At 38.5% G+C, this 16,854-nt stretch overlaps 1 protein-coding gene across 3 annotated transcripts in view; it reads right to left on the reverse strand.

Annotated features, from left to right (window-relative positions):
- LOC139979624 (sodium- and chloride-dependent glycine transporter 1-like) overlaps window positions 1-16,854 on the reverse strand; it is a 40,886-nt gene that overhangs the window by 12,536 nt on the left and 11,496 nt on the right. For 2 of the 3 annotated variants that reach the window (XM_071990604.1, XM_071990601.1), the window contains exons 2-7: window positions 9,760-9,966; window positions 8,193-8,324; window positions 7,643-7,901; window positions 6,673-6,805; window positions 1,936-2,070; window positions 19-122 (exon numbers count right to left, since the gene is read on the reverse strand). In XM_071990604.1, coding sequence (XP_071846705.1) covers window positions 19-122; window positions 1,936-2,070; window positions 6,673-6,805; window positions 7,643-7,901; window positions 8,193-8,324; window positions 9,760-9,826 — 830 coding nt within the window. In that variant the 5' untranslated portion in view covers window positions 9,827-9,966. Of the gene's footprint in view, window positions 1-18; window positions 123-1,935; window positions 2,071-6,672; window positions 6,806-7,642; window positions 7,902-8,192; window positions 8,325-9,759; window positions 9,967-10,605; window positions 10,762-16,854 lie in introns of those variants that run through there. The other variant, XM_071990603.1, reaches the window with a different exon arrangement.

Genomic DNA, 16,854 nt, shown 5'->3' on the forward strand with positions numbered 1-16,854 from the left:
AAAGAAGTCTTCAATTACCTGATGCAGTTATTTCTGTAATTATTATAACTTGCCAGAGTATGTACAGCACCCCATCCAGCACCGAAAGAGAAGATGACTTGGTTAGCGGCAGCTGTCCAAAGCTGTCGGGGGAGAAGATAATTGAGATGGAGGAATTTTAGACATAGTGTAATAGGGCACATCACAAACTGCTGAGGTGTATAGAATTGCCAGCTCTTGACTGAAGCCAAAACCTGACTGAGACATTGTCTGCAATTAGTCTACACAATCAGAAACCATAAAAGAAACAGGAATCGGTTTTTACCATCAAGAGATGAATGACCGTACCAGTTATAGAGAATCAAAATGGAGGATATGTAGACAACCCAGGAGAGAGGATGACACGCCAAGATGGCTCGGGGCTGGCCGGCATAAACTTGGATACATGATCCAAGGTTTGCAGTTAAACCTTGCAGCTCACATTTTAAATGACAACGTTAATACACCTTTCGTGTATACCTTTTGTATATATACCTGTCACAACTTCTCTTGCCATATACTCCAACTCGCACACTTCGTTCCTCCAACAAACTGTTTTTAACTGTTCCAAAACCACGATTGAAGAACTACGGTTACAGAAGCTTCCAATACTCTGGGTCTTATCTCTGGAACAAGTTACCAGATCACATTCCAACATGCTATAAACTTTCTACTTTCAAAAGTCTACTTAAGACCCATTTTTTCACTTGTTCTTTTGTAAATTAATTTACTTTCTTTGTTAAGCGCTTTGAGCAGTAACTTTTGTTTACTGATTTGGCGCTATATAAGTCTCATTTATTATTATTATTATATAAGATTATGAAACTAGTACGATACACCTTTAAGTACAGTATTAAATGGAATACATGGCTCTAAGAGACAGAGCACAAGGCTCTAAGAGCAAGTAAAAGGCTCTATAGAGCGAATAAAAGGCTCTTTGAGTGAGTCACAGACTCAAAGAGTTACTAAAAGGCTCTAAGAGCGAGTAAAAGGCTCAAAGAGGGAGTACAAGGCTCTGAGAGTGAGTGAAAGTACTAACTCGTTCACTAGAACTCATACTAGATTTACAACAAGCCACAAGTACTAGCACGAATCCAGGAGGTCCAGCATGGGTAGAGGCAACAATGCTAGAATACCAGTGTGAGAATAGACTCCCTTAAAGTCTACATATACACACAGACATGAAACACACCATAGATGATCAGTACCCATGCTCTCCCTCCCTCCCTCCACAACCCACCCCCACCCTCCCTCCATTTGAATTTTTATGAAGGAGATCTTTGTCACAGTCCTCCAGTACAGTGGCGGAGCATCCATACAGTCAGGGGGGGGGCGGATGCCCCCCTGACGGACTCAAATGGACTGCTGGCGCCCTTTTCAGCCCTTTTCCACTTTTTACTTATTCGCGATTATTGACTTTTTATTGCGCTCTCATATACCTATTGACATTTGTCACATTTTGTTGGGGATGACACCTATTTATTCTTCATTTATCTGCAAATTAGCAAGGCCTGGAAAGGGTCATTTCCGGCGATCTAGGGAGTATCTTTACTCAAAAAATTTCTGTACAATCCGCGCCAACCTGTGGTGGCGCTCCACTTAGATAAAGTCGAAAGCGCCCATACAGATCATTCTCGCCCCCTCTGACCAATTCCCCTTGCTCTGCCACTGCTCCAGTACATTCACAGGGACTTTTTCTGATGTACGAACTATGTGTGCTCGAAATTTGTATATAGCACTTATGAAGGCTCTGAACACTCCCTTACAAAGTACCTTGGTACCTGTGTACATAAACTGCTATACATCTTTGCACTTACTCAATAAAATATTCCACTTTATGACATCTTATACTTGAGCATGGGGTCAAAGGTGAAGTGAAAAAATAGAGATGTCTAACAAAATGAGAAAGCAACTTACTTGGGCACTCGCCAAAAGTTCAAACTTTGGTTGAATAAAGTAAAGAATACCTTCCTTGGCACCATCTAGAGTCGCTCCTCGAATTAATAATATTATCAGAACGACAAAAGGAAAGGTGGCAGTGAAGTAAACGACCTGCAATGAAGATGGAAAAGAAAGTTATGCAACACACAGCTATTCCAAAGTACCAAAAAAACAAACATAAAAAAACAGGAAACATGCTTGCTTAGTGGAATATTAAAGTGTTGTATGCCATCACCCAAAGACATAATATTTAGGCACACATGTACCAAATATTAAACAACAACTTGTATACCAAGATTGGATATAATCTGACTTAAGTTTATGGAGTTATTGCCAGTTTAGGATTTTGGTCCCGCCCAAAGAAATTGGGACAGGTAAAATTTTGCACATGCACGGTCAAAAAACTATTTGGCCCAGACAAAGTGGCTCAAATATATATTTGCCCCCAAAAATTGAACCCCCAAAACTATTGGACCCAAATGGGCCCAAACATATTGGGCCTTACAAATTCAGGCCCAAAGAATGTGTCCCAAAATGCGTTTGAGTTGGAAACTAGAGCAGCAATGCTGCATTGGCTCATCCCATCATCTGAAAAAGGAAAAATCTAGTGGAAGGCTGCCATGAGTCTATAGTACAGTGTTGTATAGAATGCAATGATTAATTAACTAATCTATGAATACAGCTCTATGGCCAATGCAGTAAAGCACTGATACATAGCTCAACAACACAGGGGAATCAGGCTAGACTAACTAGTCAATTCTGCCCTGGGAGTAGTTCTGGCAAATTACTCATGTTCACTAATCTAATATATCAATTGAGGATAAGGGGTAAACACCTTTAGGGCAATTGACACCCACATGGGTAAGTGCCTAATTGGCATAGAAAGAATCTGTCTCCAGATATGCAATGTCTTATGACTTTCCTATTAGGTTCTTTGGTTGATAGTCTTAGGAGTATAGTTTGAAATCTCACATATTCAATCTTCAGTTGTATTGTTAAGCCCTACTACAGTATCATTCGAGGAGTGTCTTAACTTCTTAAGACCCAAATGATGATTGAATCAATCCGATCTCAGTAAACGTCAAGAGTGCAACCACCATTTCCCATACTGGTGGGGTATGGGGGGGCGGAGGGGCCTTAGATGTTATGTTGTCCAGAAGAGGGGTCTCCTTGGAGAAATTTTGGTAAAGGGGAGGGAACTTAGATGCAAGAGTATGACAGACACCATTTCAGGTGAGGTAATGTATTTCTATGCTATTTTATTTATTGCCCTAATGGGAGGTGTGTATACATGAACCCTGTCTGTTTCCAAGTTCTGGTAGAGTGGTAGACAAATTTGACCTCATTACTTTGTTTAATTAAGGTGTTGTCAATGCCCCTTTGTGTATTCGATAATTTGATAATATCCAGCTAAGACACCTCTTAAGAAATTTTAAAATTTATCCTTTAAGACCTAAAATGGCAAACAAAATGTTGTAAACATTGTACAATGATTCCTTCCATTTACAGTTTTGGATGTTTGTAAACAACAATGGTAGATAACAGTCATAACAAAATATCAAATGGGATGGTACTACATTAATCCGCACAAAGACTCTTGCCTAATAACTAGAGACTTGTTTGATCAGCAGGCAGGCTAGCATCCAAGCTGCCTTCAGTATTATAACAACGCCATGACGACGTTGTATAACCAGCAGAATTTTTGTTCCGATTGGATTATATCTTATCACGCTCTTATCAGTTGTTGCCTGGATAATAATCTTTCCCGAGGGTTTGATGTCGAAGCAAACATGATTTCCACAGACTGTGTGACACGTAACCTTCTCCAATAGCACAGGTTACTCCTTTTAACGTCTATGGCTCATCTAATACTTATATATCAATAGTCACATAGATTTATGTTGCCACCCTACACTTTAAACTCTTGACTGTTCATTGCCCCACTACAGACAATAAGAGCGTGAAATCAATGTCAATCTTCGGGGCCTCTCGTATGCGTCTTTTGTGCACCTACAGTACACTGCCAGACATCCAATGTGTAATGATTGAAATTAAGAAATGGTGCACTGCAAAACCATTCAAGTCAGTGCAATTAACAAGTTCAGGGAGACAATTTTAAAAATACAGTTTTTTTCTTAGAAAACTATAGTATATAATTTCCCAGTACATTCTCTCTTGCAGATTGCCTCATACTTATTTTCAAAGTTACTACTGGTTATATAGTTAGCAGCTAAAAAAAGAAAAAATTGTTTTCACATTTTGAACATATTGAAGATTACATGCATGGCTGCTTGTTACCGCGACTACTTAAATGATGGGTTACTTCGCAATGCTGAGAATCAACACAAGGAGCTATTACGTCTATACCTTCCTCTATCATTGTACGTCTTGTGTTGTATGTACAGACCTATGCATGTACCTTCGTTTTTGGTTTATGGCTGGACCATTCCACCTCTCCTTTATTATGTTTGTCGTGTTCAATGAGAGGAATTCCATTAATGTATATAGAAACTATTTTTGAAAGGTGCTCTTGTTTTTTCTGTGTGCTCTTGACAAACCATATATATGCTGAGGTTATAAATACAACAGCATAATAGTGCAGTCAGTAATTTAGTGTTCATGTTATGAACATTCATTTAATCAAAAGGGTCTGGAAGAAACAACGGCCAGACTTGTTTCCGTTCTAGCATAGACTGTTACGATGAGTTCTAAACTGGTTGATTCCTTATTTGTTTGTGACACTAGTATGGATTTCATACTTATGAATCATGTAGTCATATATTGAGCACAAGTATGATTTTGATCATATCAAATACATCGACAAGATGAAAATTGAAAAACAAGACCATATTTAATACGATACAATTAAAATCAACTAAGGTTTACATGTCAATCTTGACAACTTAATTATCGACAGCTGCTGATAATTAAATCTCTTTTATGAAAAGCTCTTTCCATGGAATTTTCCATCACACCTAGTCTCTGCTAATCAGTGATGGAAATTTCCACTGCACAAAGTACATTGCTTATTGCGTTATCTTATGATTACGCATGCAACTGTGGGAGTGTATAAACAGATCACCCTTTGGTTTGTTAACTGTATTGATGTATATGATAACAACTTAGCCACACTATCAAAACTAACTCAAACTAAGGACACATTTTAAGAACATTGAATAGTGTCTTTAAGAAAAAAGTGTCAGTCATTGTTAATTGATACAGGTTGATGACACAATTGTACATTACTAATTTAAAGGAGAGACAAACCTAAACATCGTTTTGGATCTGATAATGGGATAGAGTTAACTGTCATGAACAACTTACCAAAACAGCTCAGAAAAATCTTATTCCATATTTATATATTACATATCATAGATTTAATATTTCTTCCCTCGCCAGGCTCAAAAGATCAAGTCTTCATAATATGACATACTTGAGTCACATGCACCTCAATTTTTATATGATTTTCTCTCTTATTGTTGTGTTGCATTTAGTTTTGATCATGGCGATATAAATCTTTTGCAAACCCTGAATCTGAAATATATTGAAGCTGGTCACATGACATAATGATGGCAATTGTTTCAGGGTCAATACTGTCAACATTCCACCTTGAAAATATATGGAGAGAATAACAAAAGGGGAAGTAAAAAGGTTTCAGATCTTCTTGGCACTATGACATCACAGAATTTACAAAATGGCAGCTCCCAGACATGGCTTTTGAAGTTAATACAAGATATCTATCAAATGGAAAAATAATTTTTTCTAGCTGCTTGGGGGAGCTATTCTTCATAAAGATTTTTTGCAAATAAGCTAAAGATGAGGGTTGGGTGTGTCAGCTTTTAATGTAAGATGACCAGAGCTGATCTAAGAGTTGACCTCAACTTGTCTGTCGCCCTCAAAAGGAGGCTCCAGTTCTTCATGTGTTTCTCAGGTTATATTTCATATAATATTGTCCAGACAAGATCTTGACAGCAATGAAAGCTTGACAAACTTGAAAATGCTATCTTTGGATAGAGAAAAAAAATTTCTTGCTCTCTTAAAGTTAATTCTGGATGGGTTCATCCACCTTCATACATGGTATTTTGATCAAAACACATAATAAAAGTAGTCATCATTGAGTAAAAATAAATTCAACGAAAATGGCCCTATCAAAACCAAAACTTTTGAGATGAAAATCACAATCCACTTCTAGCACTTGTATTTGGAATAAAGTGAAGCCAATACTTAGCTATTGCTATACTACTGAATCTCAGAATGTTCTCTTGTAATAAATGTAAACTTTGCTTCCAACAAAAGATGACACATTCCCAGTCTTTTTCTCCTAATTTCACATGCAACTTAACCAGGCCCTTTACGGTGTTTATATGAAGTAATGTCACATTCAGAAACAGAGAAAAAACAATTCCATACTTTTTTGGATTAAGTCTTTCATTCCAACCAAAATTTTTTTCCTCCTACCTTGCACACTTCCCATCCCACTTCCATCTTTTCATATATCTCTGAAACCCTTCATCTTTCATCTATGGCTTAACTAATGTAAAATATTTATAATAAAAAAATCTGAAATCTGAAACAAAAATGTTTGGGTCTATTCAGAAGGTAACTTATAAAACTGGTTAAACATCTCGCTATTAAAAGCAAATGACCTTTTCATGATCTCATGATAGGAGGGTGTCGTCGGGAGGAGAGATGTGATCTCTGATCAAAACTTACTTTTCCGGAGGTTTTGATTCCTTTAACGATGCATAGATAGACGATAAGCCAAGCCGCTAAGAAACAGCCAAAGATTTCCCAGCGGATGGTTCCCATATCGTGCAGTCCTTCTGTGATGTCCAACACATGGTACCTGCGGAAAGTGACAGAGTACAGAGATATCACATCCTGCAGCCAGAATGGGTCGCACTTCCATGTAAACCTGTTCTGTTACTGTTTCAAATGAATCATCAAACTTGTGCAGAGTTATGCAATCGAGAGGTTCTCATGACCACATCTGTATACATACACACACACCAGTATAACATCAAGAAAGCAAGAATTTAATTTGAGAGAAAAACCATAGAGAGAGATGACATGAAATATTTCAATAACATTTGCAAAGGTTATACACTTATATGCCCAGGCAAGTTTACCATAGACAAAATGTTTAATATTGCTAAATACATTTGCAAAGATTATTAAAGACTCATTTAATACCCAAGAGCCAAGTTAGTGATCAGCGCGAAAGATGAATGTCGCAATATTTATCTTAAGCCAGCCGTTACTATACTACATGTTCGATTTCCCCAACTTAAAACTCTCAAAATCTCGAACAGTTCTACAGCAGTTTCAAGCACACCCACTGCACTGCCCGACTGTCCACAGTTTCCATGTAACAACAGTCAACACTGCAACAACACTGCAAGCAGTGTGCGGCGGGCAGTCTTAACATTGGCAATGCTTGCTATTAAGGACTTGTTTGCCCAGGCCAGTGACCATATTAAGAAAAAAATATTTCAATGTAGCTAACACTTAAGTAATGATTATACAGTCGATTATATAAATACTCATCTATCCAAGAGTAGTGACTTTTAAGAGGATGAATTGTTCAATATACTGTATCTAACATCGGGGATGAACGTGATACTGACTTATATGCCCAAGCCTAGAGAGAAAATTGAGAAAACTAACTGAATAAATGACTCACTTCCAATACTCTTCAGTTGCCCAGACTTTTCCTCCAAGTCCACTGGCAACTGTTACGTTAGAAGCTAGAGTCGGAGTTGCTCCTGTGGTATCAGACACCTGATCAGTATAGCAATTTTCTGTATTCCAGTCATGGTCACATCCAGCCCATGGTAACGGATTCTTACATGATGCTATCATGTAATATATTGTGTAGGCTATGATGATGTTGTAATACAAGCAGAAATACGTTGATAGCAGAACCATCCCATATCCAATACCTGTTAAAAGAAAAATGAATAAATGTATCATACGGACGATGTTATCAACTGATGAAGAACTTATGGGGGCATAGTAAGGGGGGAAATTAATTGTTGTCTGACCTGACCATTCTAAACAACCTGATGAAAGATGCATTCACCTCCTACAATCATACTGTAGCAGCTAACACAGCATACCATAATGTAAACCATTAACAATATTATCTCATTGATAAATGACTCTGTAGAATAGTAAAGTACAAATCGTCGGATCATATCAACAAAACGTGTACCACTGTACACTCACAGTACCTTTAAAAAGTGGGCTAACGGTCCAGGCACTGATGGCCCCAGTGCTGGTAAACTGACCGAAGACCATCTCCAACACCATGATTGGCAGGGCAGCAACGACCAACAGCAGACAGTAAACCAACAGGAAAGCACCTATGAAGGGGTGAAAAACATGTAACAAAACAATGAGGTCACTTACAAACATAGCTGGTCAACCACTCACTCAACTTATGGGAGTTTTCACGATGTCCCATTGCACCAAAAATGTACTATTATAAATCAATAAATTAAAAACGTGTTCTGACCTTAATTATTATTAGCACTAATAGATGGTGTATGATGACCATCCATCTACCCCCCCCCCCCACCCCACCGGATACACTTCAGAAAACTTGTAGCAAAGACCTACCTAACTACCTAACCAGTTTGACATTTAATATAAAATATAAGTACAGTTCCTGATAAACAGTGTTGTTTCTAATTATCAAGACATGTTCAATACAACATATGGTATAACTTTAAAGGGTGGCCATGAAGTATCTCAAACTTTAGCGGACTTTATGAAAGTATATATACATTTAGACATTGGATGCAGGGAAAATACAGATAAGTAGTGAAAGCGAGGCATCAACAATGTTATTTTTAGTAAAGTTAATTTCACGGTGGAATTGTTTCATGAATGCCCCCCCCCTTACACTCCTCTCCATACTGGGAAACTTCCCACCCTCTTTTGTGTGTATGATGCTGGGGGGGATGTATTGTGGTCGAATGAAATGTAGCTCTCCCTAATGTTCAGTCACTTCATTGAGGCGTGTGAAATCATTTTTTTAACGTTTCAAACATATCTTAGATTTTTGGTAAACTTTCAGTGAATTCAACCATATACTGTATCCTTTTCTTACTTCTCCCTTATTACCATTCTAAGGAACAGTGAGGTAGCATTAATGTACAGTATCGATTAACAATAGTCCCATTGTTACAAAACCACACAATATAGCCGAGCTATTTTCAAGGTAATTTACATTCTGAATTTTAATCATGGGTAACAACATTACAGACATAAAAGCAATGAAATTACTGTTAAATGAAGGGCAAATTTGTCCGGGAATATTATCCTCAAGTCAATCAAAGGTTTACCCATTTTCTGTGGGCAGAAAAGAAAACAGTAATACAAATGGACCACTAACTGATCATAATGATCTCTTTGTCTCGATTACTTCAGATTCAGTTAATGTTTGACTGAGGGTATTTTCCAGTCACTGATTATAGAAATGGATTCAATATCGGATATATCTGTCCAGCAATGTCTCCCACCGTTCTCCTACCTCTCCCTCTGATCTACGTATAACACATCAGCACTCCACACCATACATTTAATATTGTTACAAGACCAGGCATATGTCCGTCACAAGCACACAACAGGCGACTGAATGTTACTATTGGTTTTACTTTAGGTCCTTAACACAGAGGGTAGCATTTGAAATGACAAGAGTTCTAGGAGATGTGACAAACCTCAATGAATATTGCATAAATTTGCTAGACTTAACAAAACCAATTCTAGTACACTGAGCAGGTGACTCTGACTTACCTCCTCCGTTCTCATAGCAGAGATACGGGAATCTCCAGACATTGCCAAGACCAATGGCATAACCCATACAGGACAACAAGAAATCAAGCTGGTTGCCCCAGTTACCCCGTCCATCAGATTTGATGCTTTCAACATCCTTATCCTCTGGTTCAAACTGTGACTGTTTTATCTCTGCACCACCATTAGAAATGTCTGCCTTCTCTTCATCTGAAAACCAAATTAGAAGATAAATGAAATAATGCTAGAACTAGTTAATTCCACAAAACTCTCATTGCAGCGTGAAACTAGTATAATGGAGGTAAAGGTCCATACATTTATCATGTATGTATGGGTTAGCAGGAAGGCTGACAAAGCTACTACTCATTGCTACAGTGAAGTTTAACCATAAATTTGATCCAAACTAAGCTGTTTGTCCTTAGGGCCATACATTTCATACGATGGCTGCTTCAGACCCTACGACCACGAACTATCTCTAAAGCAATTATATCAACCAATGTTTCTTAATTACCATCGCCACATTGCGTTTCGTACTTTCTCAGTACATCAATAGCGATATGGAACTACTGATGAATAGTAAATAACCATGGCTCGTCTGTTTCCTTACGCTACACTAATAGGCATGAGACAAGAACCTAATATTTCGCGCAACTAGGCCAAAACGAACTTTGAACACACCACAAACTAACAATTTAACTTAAGCACGGAAAACATAGTTTTACGAAAACTTTCGATAAATAAACAAGTCAACTTTAACCAGAAGTCGGAATAATTAAGTACGTTTCCTGTTGATTTCACAATGCGCAAACCAAACCCTATAATTTTTTAATGAGGAGTACCAGTGGTTACCGTATGTTACAGGGTGAGCTGCTTACAGACCGCACCATAGATATCACTGAGGAATGTGACCGCCCAAGTTGACCTTACACACGTTCATCAAATCTTTACTTCGGGGTTAAGTCTACTAGGTTTTTACAGCCTTTTCAACCTTTGGAACATAAAAGATATTTGGCCTTCGGGCGCAAACAAAATAATATGTACTCCATAAGGTCGATCCACACATCATAAATAGACTTGATTAAACTTTTCGCTGAGTGATGTTTACTAAGTTGAACTCTACAAAGAACAACAGGGTTCTTCATCACCCCTTACAGATCTTTGACCTTCAGTGACCTTTGAACTCTACGGAATCATCCAGCTTCTTGGACTCATTAAGGTGGATCCACCTCAGGTGACCTCACATGGCCGTCAAGTGATCTCTTTGAAAAGCAATAACTTCAATTAACTGATAACTTATAAGAATGAATCATGACAGCAAATGCTGGTCAAAACTGGCAGTGGTTCTTGGATAAATTGTTTCGAATCGCAAAACAGTGACCCTGTGTAAGGCTAAGGGGGAGGGGAGGGTGGAGGGTAAATCTATGCCCAGCGTGTAGCTAGCTGAGTAGAACACATATGCTACACATAATTCATTTTGTGTAGCAATTTTGGTATGTTGAATGGCAGTTGAATATTTTTTGTTAGAATGTTTTCATCCACGAAGGAACCACAATGCTACAACTTATTCAATAGGTTTAATATTGAAACAAAGTATAACGCATGACCGTACTATATACATGAGTACTATAAGACTATGATAAATGTACACACAGCCTGATATGCAACGGTGGATCGAAAACCAACAATATTTACAGATAAAGGATACGACCAAGGAAACGCCCACCGATCTTTTTTAATTACGAGTGACCGGTAATGAGTGGTAAACAGTTTGCTTGTATTGAATAGATAAAGAGGATATCACGTTTTCCAATGTAGGTCATTCTAAAGATTGCATAAGGGTCAAGATTAGTGATGACCGCGGTGTATCCGTTGTACTTAGAGCCAACTAAGTCAAGCTATATGTAGGCTATACTTGCAACAATTAGAACTCGAGAAGGATTAGCTGCAACCTGTTGAGGTCAAACGTGCACGTTTGCCCTTCCTTGCTATTTTTAAATAGAGATATCTTACTGTAGTTGTAACGGAGGCACGAAAGCTTTTCTAAACTTATGGAATGACCCACATGCAAAAAAGTATAATCTGTGGTCAATTTTGAACAAATAAAGTTGGTACGAAAGGTGGCAACTTCAAACTGTCGATATCTCAAAAACGGTACAGAGGAATTGAATGCAAATTTCACCAGAATGTTTAGCTTATGTTCCTCTTTAACATATCGAAAAAGAAAAAAAATTGACCTGGAGTATTCTTCTCGTATCGACTAAATGGAAATCAAAGCAATAAATCCGAAACTCCGTGTCAGGAAGATCGGTGGTTCCACTCATTCGATCGCCATATGACAATGTGTTCCTGAGAGTGTTCATATGAAGGCCATGAATAAGTAAATACGATGGTCGGTAAACTTCATATAGGGGCTGCTAACCCAACGTTGGTCACAAACAACTTCCGTCTTTTTCAAACGTCGGAAAGTTTACCTTTGTAGTTTTCGGAGCTTGGCAACGGATCAAGTTATTTTATTTATATCAATTCCATAATAGACCAAACTGTATAGCTTTCATGCATTTAAAGCATCGATTTCGAGGGGTAGGGACGTGGGGCGGGGGCGGGGGGTGGATGTGGGTTGTGGCTCAGCCTCAACCCTCATGGAAGCTTCTGTGTCGTGGACCGGGAAAAGCTTTCTTAAACCACAACCCACATGACGACCACAACTCGGGGTATACTATTTGATATATCAAATATAATTAATATCGTTTTGCCCACAACTATTATCGTATAATAATGATTATAAACTATTTATTGCCATTCAGGTAGGTTGACAAAAAATATAATTTTTTTCGAGAGAACGACTACAGGCATATCAGTCATAGCAACGAGACATGCGCAGGTGAGACAGGGAATACGTAGCAGGGATCTGAACTGATTTTGAACATCTTGCAAACTCTAAGCAAAGCGAAATTTCCTTTATTTTCATTAGTGATGCGGTACTTTCTGGCATCTTAACGTATTTAATCTACTTTGAACACGTGTACGCATGCGTAATGCAGCCTGGCGCGGTGGTCGATGTGATGGAAAATTTTCAGAGCTAGTTCGCCGGAATACAGATGTCAGTTGAATACAATGAAATGCCTACCGACAATTGAATACAATGGTTAACAAGTATGTGTAATATTAAATTCTAAAGCATGCAGATGTCACGCTTTGAGCCATTGGCTAAGAGATATAACCGTCACAGTTCTGACAGGTTTGATCGGCCTATTTACCAACCGCATTACTACGCCCTCCCACGTACACAACTTCTCTGATTCACAGTGTATAGTTAATGGTTTCTCAGGGGGTGTTCTGTCCATGATAACTGCGTGCGGGTTTTCATTCTTTGTACCTGGTACCAAATTGGTCCGCACAGCTAGATTGAGTTATCATCATTACAAAGTTGGCAGACTCTGATTTCTGGTGACCTCTAATGACCGTTTGGCCTACATGGAAGACATTCATGTTATTATTCTAAATAAGGCGCACCTACTTTCCAAGTAGGCAGTTCATCCAAGCTTTACTTTTTGAATTATCGTGTTTACAAGATTTTCGATCTTTGACCACTGTCGGCCGGGTTCGAATTACCTTTGACTTCCACCAATTTCGATACAGGTTTCTTGTACCCAATAAAGATTTATTATAACTACCTCATTATGGCTGATCCGGGGCGCGACCGAGGCGGCCCGGGACCCCTCGCTTGTGAGTTTGGTGGCACTATAGCTGCAACATATGATAATTCTGCTACAAACAAGGTGGAATAATTTAACGTTTCGCGTGCGAACATTCCTTACTGTTCTTGTTGACGTTGCCCTTATTCACCGCTTTTCGTACCGATATATACTTGTCTCCTCGGGCCGAGAAGTCCTGGATTACAGACATAATACTATGTCGGTTAATACAGGTAAATGTTCCAAAAACTTTGTGACCGCGTTCTTGAAATCTAGGGGTATTCTAAAGGGGTTTCCTTCGCAGCCGAGGGCTTCCTAGATGACCCACCCCCACCCACCCACCCACCTAAAAACACACACCAAACACCACAAATGGTGTAAGTATCCGAGCTTCTTTGACAGTATTTGGTATAGGGGAAAGAACAAGCCGGCTAAGTATGTCGAAGAAAGTTATTCACTCTGCAAAAGATACGGCAAGTTCTGATTTGAATTTGAATAAGAGAGGAATTTCAATAAACTTCCAGAAGCTGTAAGACCCCTGACACGTCTATAGAAACACGACAACAGGATTGAACCCTCTAGCACTGTTAATTCTTTATCTAAACAAAATTCTCTCCAAAGAATACAATTCAAAACAACCTCGAAAGCTTCTACTATCCATTTGCAGATAAAAACAATATTTATATTTCTGAAATCAGCCTTGAGGATATCTATTTGCACATTTCGAATTTTTCTACTGAGAAACATTCTTTTGTGACTTATCCTCTCTTTGTCCTGTTCCACCATACTGTGATCTGGCTGGAACTGTGCCTTTTGGGAGTTTTACGTCGTTTTATTTTCTTTATGTTTTATTTTTTTTATTTAATATTATTAACCACCATTGCGATATCTTGAAAAAATTAAGCAATCGTTGAAAATTTTCCATACGTGTACATACCATAAAGACAAAAGCACCTTGCCAAAATTATAGCTAAGTTGGTACTCTCGTATGCCGATCACATACGTCCACTATAAATTAACTTGTTTTGGTGAGTATCTGTAATGGTTATAGAATGAACTTTGACATTAAAAATTCGACGATTTATATTCAATTTTTTTTTAAGCGGAATATATTATATATATTATTTTATTCAGTGGAGTGAACGGGGTAAATGTGTAGCAATGGGGACATTATGGGAGTTATTATAGGGGTGTAATTTTTGGTTGGTATAGGCCTACATTAAAGTAAATATCACTTTTAATTTAATTTGTAGGTCAGAACATAATTTAGTACAAACCTGTAATGTACAGAAAGTTTTAGCATGCAGTGGGCTTAGTTTTCGGGGTAAATGTAAATATGTCAGGCAAATGTCCCTCCACTTTTAGCTCCCAACATCAGCGTCGAAGTACCATTGTAAAAGTGCACACGGTATGGTATATACATAGTCTGCGGTTCGGCCCCTCTTCAGACTACGGTGGCCGAGAAGTGACGCATAATTAAAAAAAAACGGGGCCAAAGAAGCACGAAACAGCGACTGTAAGAATTTGTCCCCCCAATAATTTGGAAGATCTGTAATCAAATGTCTTGCAGTTCACCAATAAAGGACCTCGTACCATGTTCCGTTAAACATTCCCAAGAAAATGATTTACTGCCATTTATTGTAATTAAATTTACTTCGCGACTTCCGTGAAAGTGACAATGTGCTCACTGTCTACACGAAGGTCAACGAACCTTAAACTTCTATATGTAAAGATATATTCCTACGAAATCTCACACAATTTCATCAATGTTTTGTCAAAATTGAGTAAAATGTGATTGTGCATGTCGTTAAGACATCGCAAAAGCTCGACATTTTTACCAAAATAATTTTACAGAAATGTAATTGCCAAGGACTTATAAATATTCATCTAAAACTCTAAGGCGCGTCATACTTGAACCAGACATCATACTACCTCTGTGCATACTAAGCATGTCATGTGGTTATATATCCTGGTGGACACATGTTGTTCTCATGCCATAAATTTCATCTTCTTTTTTGTTCAGACGGGAAGAGTACATAGAATGTCTCCAATGATACAGCTAAATTTATAGCACTTCCTCCGGCGTTCTCACCTGTTATCGGTATTGTATTTATAAAATGTATCGTTCTCTGACCTTTCTTAAATTCATTGAAATATCTTAAATTCATTGATGGGGTTGCATCTTTTTTTCTTCTTTTCGTTTTAAATTCTTTCGTGTATTTATTGATTCTTTATACTGGGTTTCTTCTGGTTTACTGTTAGAGAATGTATACATAGTTTCTTCATGCCCTTTTACCACCCAGTTGGGACAATTTTTCTATACTGTAGTGTCATATTCCGCTTCAGGGCACTCGTATTGTCAGTTCGAGCAGAATGAATATCATCTTTCCATCAGATCAAGTTTAGGAACTGTTTGTACTGTCAACACCAGTGCTTAGAGAGCATAATATTGGAGTACAGTTTAGAGAGGTATATATTAGCATTACGAAATTGTCCCAACTGGCTGCCTTTTAGAAAGTGCCTCATCTATATTCAGTAGGTAAGGTCATGCCTTCTGCTGCTTCATTATTCGGTTGCGTGATATAAGGAGCATTAAAGGTTAATTCGCATTCTTGATCTGCGTAGGTTCAGTGACATTGCCTCAACTATTTATTTCATACCGTACATGCAAGGGCGTGGCAGCCTGTACACATGTAATAGTGTTACCTTGTATTATCAGCGTAGTATGCGTGAGGATTAAGAGATATCAAAGAGGTACGTTTTAACTATTATGGTTAATGGAGTTTTAAATGTAACGGTGTTATTGTAGAAATTATTTGAATTGCGCGTTTTGAGGCTTGCATAGTATTTCTAATCTTTATGTGACACTTTGTATATTTTGTACTGCTTGCGATTTATTGATTATTTTACGTATTTTGTACGTTAATTGAGAATTTAATATATTTTTGGTAGTTTTCACGGATGCAATACAGATGCGAATTATCCAGTAGAGGCCTTCGTGGTTTTCATGTCCATTCGTCTCCCTACACAACCGGTTACAGTCACCGTAGTCTGGAGAGACTAGCGTATGCTATATTACAAACAACGGTCCGCAAAGTTTTAGGCGAACGGCCAATCAGGAGCTTCCGTGAAGTGATCAAGCCACGATCAACAGACCCGTTGCTCCGAATGTATGAAAGCTAGATTTGACAGCTATCGCGACCCGCTGGGACTCGCGCTTCACAGGGATGCGCCCCAGTTTGCGGACCCGGCGTGCTTCAATAATACACGTCTGGACAGGAGTATCGGGAGGGAAGGGGGGGGGGGCACCGTGTGCCGGTAACGCATAGGTTTACGTAGAGCTTTGTGATGTCAAGTGGTTAAGGCAGTGATCTAAGGATTGCAGGTTCGAGTCCTCGCCAGA

Source organism: Apostichopus japonicus, chromosome 14 (genome assembly GCF_037975245.1).
Source record: "Apostichopus japonicus isolate 1M-3 chromosome 14, ASM3797524v1, whole genome shotgun sequence".
Taxonomy (NCBI): Eukaryota; Metazoa; Echinodermata; class Holothuroidea; order Aspidochirotida; family Stichopodidae; genus Apostichopus; species Apostichopus japonicus.